We start from the raw sequence: 17,072 nt of genomic DNA, 5'->3' as shown, positions 1-17,072 counted from the left end.
GTTGCTGATTTCATTTTAGTCTTTCTTCCTACTCACATCAGTAGCCTTCTGAGATAAGGCTGGATTTTTTTTATTCTCATCAGCACATATTTCATAGGGTAGTGTACCAACCTGACTTGAATGATGGTGGAGTTTTGTGGTATATCTTCAGCTCACACATGATTAAATTATATTTCTTCCTGTCTGAATAAGCACTATATTGGAGTAGATTCATACTTAACTCAGAGTTAGGGAAGTGCATGGCAGTATTTCACTTGTGTGGCTCAGCTCAATAAAATATCGGTTTTGATGAGGTAGAGATAGAAAATCATATAAGTAGAGGGGGAAAAAATCAAACATTAACAGTGCAGATATAAACCTGTTCTTTTCAAATGCCACCCAATAATATATATTGCGATCTCAAGTTATTTGAACATAGTTTGGTCAAAACAAGCTCAAATACTGAGAAAAAAAAATCAAGTAACACCTTCCTCTTCCCTCTTTTTTTTTTTTTTTTTTTTTTTTTTGGAGGAAGTCTGTTTAACTCTGTTGTGAGCATCACTGATGTGCAATAAAATCTGGAATGCTTCACATGCTATTAGATACCATCTCTCTAGGAAGAGTCTCATCTTTGCTGCATCACCTCTGAAACATCATACCGTTAATAAGCAAAAGGTAGAACAGTTTTTCTTGAGTTTTCTGTTATGCGCAGTGTAACAAATGGATGCTTAGTGTGCCTGTTTGTGCTGTGAGCCCCTCTAGGGAGAGATTTAGTTGTTTCTGGGTAAAGACCAGCTGGGGGAAGCCTCCTGCTAGAAGGAAGGAGATGCTCCAGCACCTATGAGGTTGGTCCTGCTTAGCAGCAGCTCAAAGACGCCAGAATAACGTACTGAGGAGAGTATCATAAATGCTGGGATAAGCCTATCTGGTTTCATCCTGTTCAGTAATATTTCATGAAGTCTATAGGAAAAATGGAGGGTGCGAGAAGTATTTTGTACTTTAAGGAAAAGGTGAAAATGTAGAAGAAATCAGTGTGGCTTGAGCATATTCAAAAGATTGGATGTGGAATAGGCAATTGACAGAGGAAATAAGGATGCTCTGAGCAGCCCTCTTCTTGGGAAGAGGACATATACTGCTGCTGAGTGCTCACCTGTTTAAATCTGGGGAAAACTGGGTAAGTCAAAGATAGCACAGGTGGTAATCCAAGTACAAAAAAACTCAATAAATTTCAGCAGCATCCCAAGTCAAGTTAAACTAAATTAACTATGGGAAGAAAAGCATGCCAGAGAGGTAAATAAAGAACAGCCTTTTTATTTTCAAACTAGTATTCTCAAATGAGCTGTCACGTATGATATAGGAAAGATCCTAATGGGCGTATCCCTTTTCTTTATGACCACTGAATTGCTTTGACTCAGACCCCAACTTAGCTCCCCAGCCAAAATTTTCACATGCAATCATCTATCTAATTATAGAATACCCAAATCTATACTTAGGTCTCTAAATAAAAGTGACCTGGATTTGAGAACTAGCTTCAGCTGAAGTTTCTATACCTCTACAAAAAAGCCAGTGAGTACCACAATTGAAAACCACTGAGAATTAGGCCACCTACCAAGACACAAGTCATTTATCTTGTGAGTAGAATGCCTTGTTTGAGTGGAGCAGGAGGAAGGGAGGACAACAGTAAAAAATAAGTGGTGTGTTTTTTTGTCCTTCTTCCTCTAACCTCTAAGCTACTGTCTCAAATGGCACCAGGCTGTTGTTTACTTCAAAATACAGCATTTGCAGTCATGTAGCTTTCCTCCTCGACAAGCACAGTCACATCTGTGTACCTGCATACGTTGTGTTGTCTTAACTGTGGGAGTGCATGCATTTTAGCATGGCATAGTTCAGACTTTTATTGAGGGACAAAATTGGTCAATAGCTATCCAAATCATCCTAAAGAATGTGATGCTTGTGATCAAACCATATGTGTGTAGATTGTGCACATATACATTTACATGCATATGCATTAGGTTATGGTTCGTGTAATCTTGACAAAGTGCAGCACTGAACACAACATGTTCTTGGATAATACCGTTCCTGATGCTATTCTGCAAGTATTTTGTGAAATTATTACTTTCTTACCTGTATGCACTTGCCTCATTAGCAATGTTCAGCCAACTTCATCTTTTTTTTTTCTATACCTGCTAGGTGATGTGTAGGCATTAGAAGGCTATATAGTGCCTGAGGGTATTTTTTTAGCTACACGGGACCTATTTTTAAGAAGTGGTGGTGAGGAAATGATATCAGCCCTGAGCCCTGGAGTTTCCAACAAGTTGTCTTAGGAGTGTGCAGAACCATGATTAGGGAAACCAGAAGGAAAGTGGAATAAGGTCACACAGCTCTCTGTGGCCTCGCTGCTTTCTTTCAATATTGGTTAGACATGGCAATGCTCTTTCCTCTCCAAAGGAGTCAGCTTCAGGGTAAGAAAAAGCTTGAAAATGACAGGAATACATTTTCCAGCAACTTGCTGCATACAGTCAGAAATTAGCAAAAGATGGTTTTTGCTTATTTCCTCTTAAACTGTGTGTTCCCTCTGATCAAGTAATCTTTAATTTTCCAAGAATCAAAGGAAACTAGTATTATTCCCTTCTTCCCTCCCTCCTTCCCATTACTCATTGTGTCCAAAAGTAGTGAAAGAAGGTACCTACAGGATTCAGGAGAATGGTGAGGAAAAGTTCACCTCCTCGGATACTTTTGTCCAGCTCCTGAGGACCCCCAGGATATTCCTTGTAAAAAATAGTATGAGTGAAAAGGCCACAGGTCTGTCGAGGAAGCACCTAAGAACAAAATGACGGCACCATTGTAATATTAACTTATTTCTGCAAACTTACTCTAACATATTCACTGTAATCCTTCCAGCAACTTGAACAAAGCTGCAGTCCTTTCTGACTGTAACCCAGTGTGTTTATAGGCTCTAGTGCACCTTCTGCACTCTCACTGTAAGGAAATTCCTGCAGATGTGATTTCCAGATGCCAGATGGAAAGCTGCATCACACATGCAGACTGTTTTAGCCAGCTCATCCAGTAATAATTAAGGGCTTATTTCCTGGTGTTTGGAAGAGAAAGAAAACGAAAAGCTAAACATTTCTTCCCTTGGCCAGGTTAGTTTATTAAAGGATAAATAATGCTTCCTGTCCATCTTCACTATTGCACGTAGTTAACGTTACTGGGACATTGAAATGAATTTGTATTGAAGGCTATGGGCCTCAAATGAGCTTCACATTTTCCTCAGTTTAACATTACATATTGTGTATTATATAGTGTGTGAAAATCACAGTGAAACCCTTCTCCTGCCTGTTAAACCTTTCCAGGACTGGTGGAGCATGTGCATGAGAGTGACCCAAGGTCAGGCCTCTGTCCCAATATCAATCAGGAGGCTGCTTGTCAGAAACCTGCAAGCTAGCAGATGTGGAGAAATAAACTGATACTGGAAAATTAGATGTTTCAGTTACATTGCTAACTAGTTAGAATCAAAGGGCTCTGGTGCAACCAGTAAAGACAACAGATGTCAGAGTTTATAGATGCTGCCTAATATATGCAGAGACACAATTCACCTGGGGAAGCCCTTTTGTTTCCCTGCAGTCAGTGCCTTCATTTTTCTACTCAGTTAAAAAAAAAAACAAATAAACCTTAAGTTCAGCAAAACATTTTAAAGCGTAAATGTGTTGCTGAATTTAAGTCTATGCCAATCATAATTATTAGACTTTGTTCAGTAACTTGTTGGTTTTGATTAAGACATATTGAAGGAATAGCATCAAGTTGTGCCAGGGAGATTCAGGTTGGATGTTAGGCAAACTACTCCAAAAGAGTGGTTGGTAACAGGATGCGCAGGGAAGCAGTGGAGTCACCATCCCTGAAAGTGATCAAGAAATGTGGAGAAGAGGTACTTAAGGACATGGATTAGTGGGCAATGTTGGTCCTAGGTGGACGGTTGGGCTGGATGATCTTAGAGGTCTTTTCCAACCTTAATGATTCTATGATTCTGTTTCTTTTGTCAGAATGTTGATCTCCTAAATGAGATTTTACATGTGCAGGGAATATTTGCATCTGTTACAGCTTTTGTATGGTTCTAAGGACCCATCTTTGAAATATGTATTTCTAACTTAGGTTATGCAGATACAAATTTTGCAGTTGCCTTATTCACAGTTGCCACCTTCAGTCTCACAGTCTTGTCCATTCAAACTTTTTTCCTCTAAGCTACTGGCTGAGAGGATGGATCAAATAATTTTACACAATTTCCTGCCTTTCAAGCCTGTAAAGTATGCGTGTGAAGAGCCCTCTCCTTTCTCACCCAAATGTGGGGTGTAGAAGAGTCAAGCATGTGTCCAGTCCCTGGTTCTGGGAGATTCAGGAGCACAGCTCAGAAAGAAACCTTGGCTCTAGAGAAGTGCTGGAGGAGATTACTTCCACCTATTCATTCTCTCTAGTGGTGAGTTTCTAATCCTTTCATGCATAGAGATGAACCAGACCTTGAAACATAGGTCTTAAGCAGTTTAATGAATTTCAAAATATGCATTTATATTTTGTTGGTAGTTGATTGGGCTACAAATACACTTAGTTTCTGAGGATTACATTTGCAGTTGCCTGAGTTTGTGTGACTTTTTAAAATTGCATAACAAATGCACTCTTTTGGCATCTCTACAAATCCTCAATCACAGAGAATTTTAATGACTGCTGTAAAACTTGAAACTTTTGTTAAAAATAGCATACTTTTGAATCGCTTAAAGTAATATTGCTATGAAGCATGGAAATGCAGTGTACCATGATGCCATTGTGGATGAAGCCCCGTCTGTACCGTGCAGGCTTCAGGTGTGGGTATTCTTCTGTGCTGGTCACTCGGATATGCCAGACCTTCTTCCAGGCCTCATACAGCTGCATGTGGACTGGATAGACCCCAGAGTGGTGCGGAGCCACTGCGTACCCCATGTCAGTCGGTATGCCATGCTCCTGCGACACAGCAGAGGGAAGGATATATTTAGGAGCAGAAAAAGAACACGTAATTCTTCAAAGATTTTCTCTTGCGGATAACAGCTTTGGAGAAGCTGTTGTCCTTGGACAGCCTTGTATCTATTTGTATGTAGCGCATGCTAAAAACAGGGGAGAGGTGGAGGGAACTGGAATTAGTTTGATGTCTGTAGAGTGATAATCCTCTTGGATTATACTGTGTTACTGTTGTAGAGAATGGGTTTGTCTGCCTGTTCATTACATGTTGCTTGCATTATAATAGGTGTTCTCTTTGGCTCTGTTTAAAGAATCTTGTAAATTATCAAATAGCATTAGAGCAGTAAGCAGAAAAACTTGTTGCTGTGACATTTGTGGCTTTTTGTTTCCTATTACTTGAATAATAGCAAGATGTCTTGCTGATACGAAACAAACAAACAAAAAAAACCAGGCAAATGTCCCCTATAGCTTCTGAATATACTTATGTTTCCCAAGGTATTAGGGTAGTAGCAAAAAATCTGGACTGATAGACATATTTTCTGTTTCATAAATATTTATTCAGTTTCTCTGAGGAAATACGTGCGTTTTCATGAATATAATCTGTAGGCTATCTTGAAAGTATCTTCTGATGGAACAATGAGGTGTTTATATGCAGGTAGACAGAATTAAGGAAGGAGCTAGAGTGTGAGTGTACTAAGGTGCTGAGCATGTTCCTTCACTCCTGAAGATCTCTTGCCTTTGTGCTGCTACTAATGCCATCTGTGACCTCATGTGGTCTATCTGAAAAACTCGTCTGATGGGATTATTTGATGGGACCCCTTAATCTCTTCTGTAGACTGGGGCGTTTTTAAGAATGCATGTAATTTGACTGAGTATTTAGCTTTGTTGGTCTGAGTGATGTACAGAAATGTACCCAGCATTTTGTCACCAACTACTGCCAGGAAGAAAGGTTATGTTCTGCCTCTTCTTCCTCATCCTGGCACTTGTTTTCAACTCCTTTAATTTCCAAGTCCTTTTCAACTCCCATGGGGGATCTACAGGTCATGGGATCTCTTTCTATGCTCTGAGTGTTTACTGCATCTCTTTCACTCCCGGTGCCATGTGATGTGGGACAGCACCCATGGCCCCAGTTCTTCACCTATGTTGCCCTAGGTATCATTAAAAGCACTCCCTTCTCCTGAGAGAGCTGCCGCATCGGCCATTTTCTGTTCATTTACCATTGATACAGATGAAAATGGTTAAAATGTGAGCGAGTGTGCTTGCTCTTCCTCTTGCCGATGTTATCTAATAACTGTTGATTACTTTACTTCTGGGAGTGGTAGGTTCTGTGGGGCATCCTTAAGTACTTCGCAATGAAAGGCTTTTGGTTCAATGAAAAAAATTAAATTAAAACTTTGGGGAATAATTGGGGAACATCACTTAATGGAACCACTTAAAATTATCTGTTTCTTATTAGCAAATATCTGCTGACCTTGGGGAAGGTGGTGAGAATGTATAAAAAGAACACCAAACACACTCTTTTGCAATTTACTGAAAGAAAAGTGTGACTTCTACTTATTAATGTTACATACCTGAAAGGCATGAGTCAGTTTAAGGGTGAAATGATGAACAAATGTACAGTTAGAAGTGTCACTCTTCTCTTTTTTCTTTGAACATGAATAAGGGAATAGGTTATATCTAAGGATTTTTGAAAAATCTAGCTATTTATTAACAGAATATCTAAGTAGTCTAAGACGCTCACAGTCAGATGTTCTGTATTACAACGTGCAATAACAAAACTTCACCAAAACCTGTTAGGGAATTCACAGACACTAATGCAAACCAAAAGAGTCTCAATCTAGCTAATGACTGCTGCTCTGAATGTGTCTGAAAGTAGGTATCTGGATGAACACATGCAAAACCCTGTTTATCTACTTACTATTTGCAGCTGGTATTGCTATAGTAACAGAACAGTGAAACGGTAATCTACCATTCACAAATAAAATAAGGCACCACTTTGCAAGTTCTCAATATAAAAAGATTATTACCCTCTGAATAAGCCTGCACGCTATGCAGTTCATCACTTAAGTACATGTCACTCAGACACCCAATGTGATTTAAAAAAGAAATAAGCAAGACATAATCAGATTTTCTTTGACCAGTTCCGTGTTCAGTTTACTTGGGTATATTAAACATCAGATGTCCAATTTTAGTGATTTCTTTTACTTTGTTTTCTATTTCTTATTTTATTATTAAATTTAGTTTGGGGTTGAGAATTAATGTGTTAAAAGAGAAGCATATATGTGAATCCAAGAAGGACTTGGTCCAAGCTGTCAGGCAAAATGGGAGGGGCCGTTAGTGAGTACACTCTTTGCTCTAAGGAACAATTACCTACTAGATTTCATAAGGTTCATTTCTACATTCAAGACTTTGTACATGTGTTTGCATAGTTTGGAAAATTTCTGGACCTTTTTGGCACTGTGAAGAACAATATTATGTTCTTGAGCATGCTTGAGCTGGGACAGGAATCCAAAATAGGAATTGGAAATCCCCAGTCCTGCCAATGTAGCCTGGCTCATCTGCACAGCCTTCAGAGCTACCTTACCAGAGCCATGTGCAGGACGGGTGCTTCTATGAGTGGTTTGAAAGGCTGAAGTAATCTGCTACGGCTCCTTTCCTCTCGTAATTATCAGCTTCGTTCAAGCAAGTGAAGACTTTTGACCTTGCTATTTGTACAGAAATGAGCTGTATTCATCATGTCAGCATATGCTATGTATACTCATTCTACGTTTGCTAAGGAAAAGGCAGGTAATGGAAACTTAGCACTGCTTTCCAGGGGTAGCTGTATTCACAAAACATAAGTTTGTATTCCATTTTCTTCCATGAGCAGATGCTGGAGATTTTAATTTAAAAAAAAAAAAAAGAACAAAACAAACAGGGAGAGGAAAATTGTCTACTTATATTAGCAGGGTGTTGTTTGAGAGAGACTCAGCTCCTGATTGTGGCAAATACTGCATTTCCTTGTTAAAGCACAACAAGAACTAAAATTATGCTATATCACAATAGTCAATCTGTTTTTTAAAGATGACTATTGATTTATTTTACAGAAATATCTAGTACTGGCCATTTCTGGGGAGAGAATAAGAAAACCCAGATCTTTAATTCAGCAAATCTTATGTCTACTGTGGGTTTCTTCATACAATCAATTGAACAGCAGGAGTACCTTTGATATAAATAATTCTTAGATGAAAAAGTTAATATAACCTCAGGCAAATTTTCAAAAATGTTTTGACTTTGTCCAACAGTAGGTGATAGAGAAAATACGGTACTTCATAAGATGTTACCTTCCAAAGCTGAGATTTACATAAGCTTTCCGTACTTTTAGTACTGGGATATATTTTTAATATTGCTGCAGATGGATAAGATTTCCTATGAGATTATATGTTACTTTGCAAGTTTAAAATACTTAGTAACTTTTTTTTTTTTAAATTTGATGAATGAATTCACCACTTACTTGTCAGCAATCACAAAAATCTGTGGTATTCTAGCCTTCCCGGACACAAGATTTTACTGACATTTCTGGATAATTTTTTGAATAAATACTTCATCCTTTACCTTTAGTTCAATTCTAAACTTTTAAAATCATGTTTAAAAACTCTCTAGCTAGACAAAATGATTCAGCAACTAAGAAGTTATTGTTAAGAGACAGAGGTTTATATTCTGCAAAGGTAAAATATTTTTCTTAGTTTTATGGAAGGGTATATCAAGTTGGAGTGACTATGACTGTTAAAAACTTTTTGGGGTCAATGGCTTGCAGGAGCTCTTTCCCAGCATTACCGACGGATATTAATAATGGGACAAGTTGAACTCTTCTGTCACAGGTAGATGCTTTGCATATGATATGTAGTTGCTGTATTTGTATTCTTAGTATTTAATGTGTGTATTAAAAGCTTGTGGTTTCTCTGTGGTATGGATAGTTCAAGTGTTTTAAGCAGGGGAAATGCTAATGTGAATCTAGTTGGTTTATAATCAGGAAATTGAATCCAAGGAGCAATACTAGAGAGGGTCTGAATTGATTTGTTTTGTGTAGGTGCATCTCACTTCATATCAAATCATCGTGACGTTTTTACAGCCTATGATAATTTTTGCCCTATTTCTAGCATGCTTTGGGTGTATGTGTTCACAAATAAGCGCAGAAGATAATTAGAGAGCAAATAAATCAAGGGACAAAATAAAGAGCTACAGTCTTTGGATTAAATATATCCTAATTTTTGTAAGATAAGGATGCACAAGAGGGAGAGGAAGAATATTTCATGATTAAAGGTTGGCAGTAAAAATCAGCAGAACTTGGTTTGTTTTATTTTTGGAATATGGGCTACCAGAGGCGTCTGCTTACACAATTTGTTTACCTCTGTATCAGTTGTCTGGCCTATAAGGATATGAGAATAATAATACTTGAGATCTTATCAATTTGCAAAGCTTAATCCATTAATGTCTGTAAAGGATTTTGGGATTCTCTGGCAGAAGAAGAGGAAAATAAAACAACCCATGAAATATGATTGTCAAAACAAACTGATGATCTAAATAAATGTCATTTTCCTTTAGCTGAGTTTTGAAATATACCATCCATATATATAAAAAATAAGATGTTAGAATAACAAAGTTATGGTTAGTCTGCAACTTGCTTTAATGAAGGTACTTGTTTTGGTGTCTGCTTGTTTAGGCTTTCTGGTAGAAATCTGCCCCAAAGGGTAATAGACAGAGATGAAGACAAAAATCTAAAAAAAGAGTCTTTGGTCTATGAGAAGTGAGGGTAGAATGAAGCGTGAACATACTGGGCGCATCAGTAGTGGGAGTGTGCAGGGCTTGGGTTTCCCTCCTCCCCACACAAGGGAAATGTCCTCTGAAACAGCAGAAACCTGAGAGGCTGCATGGAATCCTACCAGGCATTCGTTTCCTGTAGCTGTTATGCCCTGTTCCCAGAGCGTGTTCTGCTCTGAGGCTCAGGATGCTGTGAGTGCTTGGGAAGAGGTGTGGCAGTGAGGGCTGTGGGGATGGGTGCGGTGGGCACTGACAGCTGTGGGGCCATCACTCAGGCACACATGGACACGGATTTTGTTAAGCAAAACTTCCTTCACTTCTTGATAGATCCAGGGCAGAGGGGCATCAGTGTGTATGAAGTATGTCAGAAAACAACTTCCTCTCACTGATTAGGTATGGAACTGCAGAAATGGGTAATGCCTTGGTGATCCTTAAGAGGTTTGGTGTGCTCATATTAAAGGTGGTCTCCTTTCATTCACAAGCAGTTCACAAGTAAGGGAATTCTTTAAAGACTGTTGATTTTATAAAGCCCCAGAGGTTTACTTATCCACAGAGGTTTACTTATCTACACTGAAATCAAGGTAATTGGACACCTAATTAGCAATTAGATGTATGTATACAAATTTATTTAGCTATCTGATTTCTACAAGTGTTTTGTGATGTACCTGTTTGAAGCAGGCTGCAACTGTATCCTCTCTATTTATAGAACCTCACTCTGAGGTGCAGACATATCAGTGTAGAACACAACAAGGAGTTTTATCCAGCTGCCAGCTGTAACACCTGCATTTCTTGCCTGTATCCAGCAGACTGTATGTATGCTCAAGCTTCTGCAAATGAAAGATTATACATTGTGTAAATGCAAGAGCCAATAAAAATTGTTCTTGTGTACATTTATAGCTCCATGTGATAATATCCATGAAATACCGTGTTTCAGATAAACTGGCTTGTGTTTGCTAAGCTTGACTTTAATCCACAGCACTCAGAGAAGAACATTCCTTTTATGAAATGTTTTCTCCCACTGAACATCACCACTCAGCCTCACACTCCCTTGCATGCAGAAACTGCTGACTGTGATGGGATTTAGATCTAGCCCTTAAGGTCCAGGTTTCCAGTCAGTGTGATGTTTCTTCTAAAATGAAAATGCCCTGAGAAACTGGCATGTCTTAATGAAGAGATTTTTTTTGTTGTGGTGGTGGTTTTGGGGATGTTAAAGCAGCCTTTGTTGCTCTTTTCTGGTGTAATTATTTGCTCTCCCATCTTGAAGAATTCATTTCCTCCTTACCATGTTTAAAAAATGAACAAAGAAATACATCAGGTGAAGAATTAATGTGATCATACTTCTGAATAATTACTGCATCTTCCCTTGCACAAACTGGCAAAGTGTTTTCTCTACTTGCAGTTAAAACAGGAGGTGGGCAGATACGGTCAATAAATAGGAAATGTGTGAGAAAATGGCATCAACGTCAAGCTGTATTCCCCTGAGCATAGCGCTAAATAAAGATAATAGAGCACAAATAAGATTTATAGCACTAAGCAGATTTACTATTTACTGTTCTGGACCTATAATTTAAATTTGGAAACGTGCTGTGAAGTAAAAGAATAATAAAAAGGACTTGCTTTCATTTTGGAAGACTTAAAGAAGTGCAGTTGTAGAAATGGGAGTTCCTTTCCCGAATAAGACATGAGGCTGAGAATGAGAAAGAAGAGCGACACAAGGCTACTCTGGAATCATAGCTGGAAGCTCTGTTAGATATCAGGAAGGCTGTCATATCAGGAAGACAAATTTCTACCCCAGAGTGGACTTCAAAGGAAGCCTTTTGAAAAGAAATGTTCTCATAAGTAAATTGCAGAGCTTGTATCGATTCAAGGTTGAGAGGTTGGTACAACCCCTGTCCAAATGTTAGCAGGAAATAAAGCTGTAATAACAGCAGCCTTTCCCTGACATCAGCCCCTTATTTATAGGCACCCAAAGGAGTCTCTACCCTTCAGTGATGATAGGAAGATGGGCTTTATCTTTCTGTAGCTGAAGTTGCAAACATGCTATTACAAGCCCTGTTTTCAGGCTGCATTATAGATTTTATTCCTGAAGGTGATTTGACCTAAAAGACATCATGTTACCTGAAAATCCTAGGAAAATTTTCCTGTAGGTTTAAAGATGAATTAACCACGTATGCTTGAGATAGAAATTATTTAAACTGCTCTTGCATTTAAAATCTCAACTATATGTAGATTCCTTAGGCCTCTGAAGCAGTTAGGCCAGGTCAAAAAAAAGACATGAACAGGCCAGGAGTGAAAGCTAACAGTAACACTGAGCTGTAGAAGAGAAAAGTCATCCAAAACGCCTCTGCACTAATTTCCTATAAAGAAGATGAGGGAGGCAGTCTAGAGAGAAGAGTGAGTGGTTAAGCCATTTTTAATGAATTTGCTTTAAAGGTTGTTGGGAAAATATTTTCATAAACAAGGGAATAAACTGCTTCCAACTGCTTGTTAAGGCATCTGCCTTGGCTTGGCTTCCCAATGCCTCTTGGCTCATGTGAGGGATGGGGAGCAGAGTCTGCTGCTGGCTGCCCTTTCTGAGCTGTGAGGGGCTGAGCTTTGCGCTCCCTAAGCAGCAGAGAAAGCTTCACTGTGCTGCTCTGCTCTTTTGAGTGGCACAGGTTACTTGGCATTTCTGTGCCTTGTCAAAGTCCACACAAGTGTCTTTTCCAAAGAGAGCATTTGCAGACTTCAGCTTTTTTTTTTTTTTTGTGATGCTGCTTAACTGAGTAGAATTACCCTGAATGGACTCTAAGTGGTTTCCATGTGACCTCTGAGTCTAAGTGCTGTGAGCTCTGGGCAGTGCTAGAAGGATGGCTCTTGTAAGTTAACAACAGAAAAAAGCAAAAATGAAACATTATCTATAAGCATTACTAACAGCTTAGCTATGTGAAAAAGCATATTTTCAGGTCATCTAAAAAAGCACTCTGAAGTCCCACAGCTTCACTTATTTACCTCATTAGCTTCAAGATTTCTCACAAACCGTGCACAACATTTCACAAAGTTCATCGGAGCTTTCACCCTCAATTCTGAAGGTATTTGCGCCAGACTTCAAGAAGCTGATAACCTGTGTATAATCCCCTTCCTAAAGCTCAAAAGGCCAAATGACATCTGCCAAGAGTTCCCTGCTTCTGATCCCTGTGGTCTTGCAATAGAAGGTCGATGGGCTGCTTCCTATCCAGAAAGCCTCTGACAGAGAAAAAGGCAAAATTCAGCCCAAGTTTGAGTCAGAACATTTCTTTTTCAGGCCTGAGTTACAAATCTTGCAATCTTATTTTTATACCTATTTAAATGTATATGTAATATAAATATTATAGCCACACTTTCCTTGCTCTATTTATATGCAAAGGTGATCCATCTGGTAACTCTTACTTACTAGTGCAAATTCTTTGTTGAGGATCATCTGCTCCACCAGTGATGACTCGTTGTGGAAGAGATGGGGCTGCATGTGACTCCACATATGGGGAAACCACCAAAACTCATCCACAGATCTCAAAAGTAGGTCATCACCTTCATCTTCCTCCTCAGTGCCTGGAAAAGATAGAAGAAAAAAAAAAGAATGGAAAAGAAAAGCAAAAAATGTCCATAATTACTTTGGTGGGGGTTTTCTTGTTTGTTTTCTAGATAGAGGCTGCTATAAAACCTGGTGTCTGTGGCTCTGATTCCTCACTGTGCTATGGACAGGCTCTAAAATATCACATAAGGAATGAGATGAATTACCATGGGTGATAGCTGTCTCTTTCTGTTTCTGACACCATGTTAATTGACTGTAGCTCTAACGCAATGTAAGTTTTAAGAGCAAATTGCTGCTCTACTTAATACACTGGAGGTTTTCAGAAGTTCAGGCTCCCTGTGAAGATGGAGATTGGGTGGACTGCCCAGGGAGGTGGTTGAGTCACTATCCCTCAAGGTGTTCAAGAAACATGGAGATGTGATACTAAGGAACATGGTTTAGTGGGCAACACTGATGGTAGGTGGACAGCTGGACTGAATGGTCACAGAGGTCTTTTCCAACCTTAAAGACCCTTTGACTTGTATCCACCTGCTTTGGTCCTGGTGGACGCTGCACAGCTCAGGCTGGCTGGGTGGCATTGCAGAGTGCTGTGTACAAGAGTCTTGCTAAAACCCACATTTTACAGCTACCTCATTAGCCTCAGCAAAGTGAAATCTGATACTTTCTGGTAAAATGTGAAAAAACTTTCAAAATATGTGGTAAACACAAAACTAATGACAGAAGAGTTCTACATGTTGTTTCCTATGATTCAGTATTCCATTCTTGCCATGCTCAGTCTCTAAGTAAAAAAAATAAAATTTCCTGTGTTAGTGAAGGATATCTGCTTCAGGCAGAAGCATGTATGCTTATAACAAATCAAACCTCCTATGTAAGAAACAATACAGTGCTGCTTCCACAAGTCTGCAGACATATGTCTCCAGTGCTTTTTTAATCTAGGAAGGAAAAGTTATGTTTCCACTAACTTTACCCTCAAATTACTGAAAAACATTCAGTTTATTGTACCTTCCTTTCTTGTTCCTTTATCATCTTAATTTAAATGCCTTTATTTAGCTTCAGTCGAAGAAATAATTGTCATTATCAGTCCACTGATGCAAACATGGGTTTCTTTCTCTCTACGGGCCTTTCACTGCTTGCAAAAATCATTGGAAGAAAATTCTCCATGGTTGTCACTGTTTACCTTTATGGTATGAAGCAGAAACGCGTGGAGACAGCTGTTCAGTGCATGCACTTCAGCTCTTTATTTTTCACTTTTGCAGGCCTGTTTTGAAGAATGCTACTACACAAAGGGAGCATTGCTTTGAATCTTTTGCCTAACATCACAGAATCAATTTACTCTCCTTTGTAGCACTCTGCAACTTCTAAAAAAGCATAGAGTTGCTCCCACTGATGGGGGCACTTCTGGAAAAGAGGAAGACAATCTTGTTTTTAGGTAACTTCTTCCTGAAATGAAGGGACCAGTGGCTGCCCTGTCTGCTCCATCATGCAAAACTTCTGAATGGTGCATCTTTTGAATGACTACTCTCTTGTTTCTTGGGGTATATAGTTCACTTGCACCCTCCCAGAGAAATGCAATCAGAGGGGAGATAATTAACATAGACTTTCAAAGCAGGAAGAAGAGAAAAGGGTAAGAGTTTGTAAAGATATGGAAGAGATTGTTGGTGACCCACAGAAAACCGATGGTAGGGATAAGGAGGAAAAAAGTGAACATTTTATTTATTTATCTGACTATATATACTTATATAGATAGACAGATATATAATAAAGAACTATGATTATTTGACACAAGATTTAGACCAAATGATAATTTATTGCCTTATTAAAGTATGGTTGTTTAGATGCATTATTTTATATCATATTTTGTGGTGATATTTTTATAAATTCAGATACAATTAATCAAAATTTGCACATATGTATATATAACCATAGCAAAGATCAAACAAGATAAAGCATAACACTTCCCAGATTGTACAAAGTGGCAGAGTTGGAATAGAAAGGTGTGAAGTTTTCACTTTTTGGAGGATTATTTTCTTTATAGGCTATAAAAAGGATGTTTGATTTTTATGAAATCTCAAGTAGACATATTTTTAACAAATCGAAGGTTGAATGGAAAATTTGCTAAGTGCTCGTATTTTTTGAATATTTTTGCCCAACATCTTGTTTAAAGTATCGAAAGCAAAACAAGGAATTGGGAGGTTTTCAACTGTTGTATAATCAGTACTCTCTGTGTGACTTTCTGGCTTCATTTTAGTCTGAGATCTGAAAATTGCAGTAGACCTACAATCAAGAAGATGAACATATATCTACTTTGAAAGACAATATACACTTTGCACAGGTGGATAATAATTCATTGTTCAATTGCACATCATAAATAATCCTTCATTTTAAACCTACAGCAACTTAGAGGTATCAAGCTCAAGACTGAAACTAAGTTTGAAGTTGCAATCAATAATCTTAGAAATCTCAAGTGCAAATTCTGAGAAGATCTTCGTTTCTGTTGCCATAGTGTAAACAAGCACAAGATGTTTGATAAAACTGCATAACCAATAGGCCTTACTCTTTTTTTTTCTATCAGTCTCACATCTAGAGCGCATAGTGTTCCCATGCTACAGGAGGGAATGATGTTGGCATTAAGACATGTCATTTATTGTACTGGTATGCAGGCAAGCCAGCTAGGATTGGTATTTGTCGTACAGAAGTCAGCAGCATCTTTCAGTGAAAATGCATAACTGTTTAATCTGCAAACACATTCCCAAGTTCATCTCTCTCCTGTAGGTTTAAACTGATCCTAGTTCTGGAAAGGCAAGCAAAATCACTCATTAAAGAAGTCAATAAGGCACAGAATTCTCGGTGCACTAATAAAACACACTGAATATCTGATACTAAAAGCCTCTTGGGGTAAACGAGCTACATTTACAGTAATTAAAGAATACTCTTCCATGTTTTATTTATTATGAGTCAATAAAGTGTATATTGCATAGAGAATGCTTTAGAATCTTTCCGCTAAACTGATATGACAAATGCCACTGCTGACCTGTAAATGAAGTGCTCTCTTAAAAAGTTGGATACTTAATGAGTGCAGACAGCAGTGTGTCCCTTAATGGAGGCAAAGGCATGCTTCAGTTCATTAAGTAGTTTTGTGCTATTTTGGTATGCTTTGAGATCCTTAGGAGGACAGGCAAACATGCACGTTCTTAGATATTCTCTCTCTGTAGCGGTAGTAATGAATCTGAAATTGGTGTTATACCAGTGGGGCAATGAAACCTGTGGGCTAGTAGGAACTGGCTTCACTAAGAAATAGTAACAGCATATGGAGACAACTGGGATTGTCAGAAAAAGTGCTTTGGCAGGTAAAGTGTTTGATTTTGTAGGAAAGCTTCATGTTTTCTGCCAGTCACTGCCTTTATCTTATAATGTTTGTAACAAATTATCTCCTTTTTCACCTCTTCTCCTCCTTGAATTGTCTTTCTCTGTGGTGGACACTAAAATGTCTGACACCAGCCCCACTTTGTAGACAGCTGCTATGCAGCAGCATCCTGCTTTGAAATGGCTCAGAGCCTAGGGCTATTTTGTTTATTTTGCTGTATTAAGTGTATGTCCAATTAATCTCCAGAAGAACTAACTATACAGGCAGGTCAAGATGAAGCGAGTAGGGTACTGAAGGTCTGTCTCCGTTGTTGTTCCCTAATCACAGGTCTTCCACTGGCTTGTTATATGACTCCGGGCAAGTAATTCCATCTCTCTCTACCTCTCATTTTTCTCA

General features: G+C 38.6%; 1 protein-coding gene across 1 annotated transcript in view; it reads right to left on the bottom strand.

The window, feature by feature from the left end:
- Window positions 1-17,072, bottom strand: part of NDST4 (N-deacetylase and N-sulfotransferase 4) — a 107,759-nt gene that overhangs the window by 42,023 nt on the left and 48,664 nt on the right. Inside the window, exons 4-6 of the mRNA XM_021395410.1 lie at window positions 13,175-13,329; window positions 4,783-4,968; window positions 2,670-2,798 (exon numbers count right to left, since the gene is read on the bottom strand). Coding sequence (XP_021251085.1) covers window positions 2,670-2,798; window positions 4,783-4,968; window positions 13,175-13,329 — 470 coding nt within the window. The remainder of the gene's footprint in view (window positions 1-2,669; window positions 2,799-4,782; window positions 4,969-13,174; window positions 13,330-17,072) is intronic.

This window comes from Numida meleagris, chromosome 4 (assembly GCF_002078875.1).
Source record: "Numida meleagris isolate 19003 breed g44 Domestic line chromosome 4, NumMel1.0, whole genome shotgun sequence".
Lineage (NCBI taxonomy): Eukaryota > Metazoa > Chordata > Aves > Galliformes > Numididae > Numida > Numida meleagris.
The sequence above is the reverse complement of the archived record's forward strand: the minus strand, read 5'-3'. Positions and strand labels throughout refer to the sequence as shown.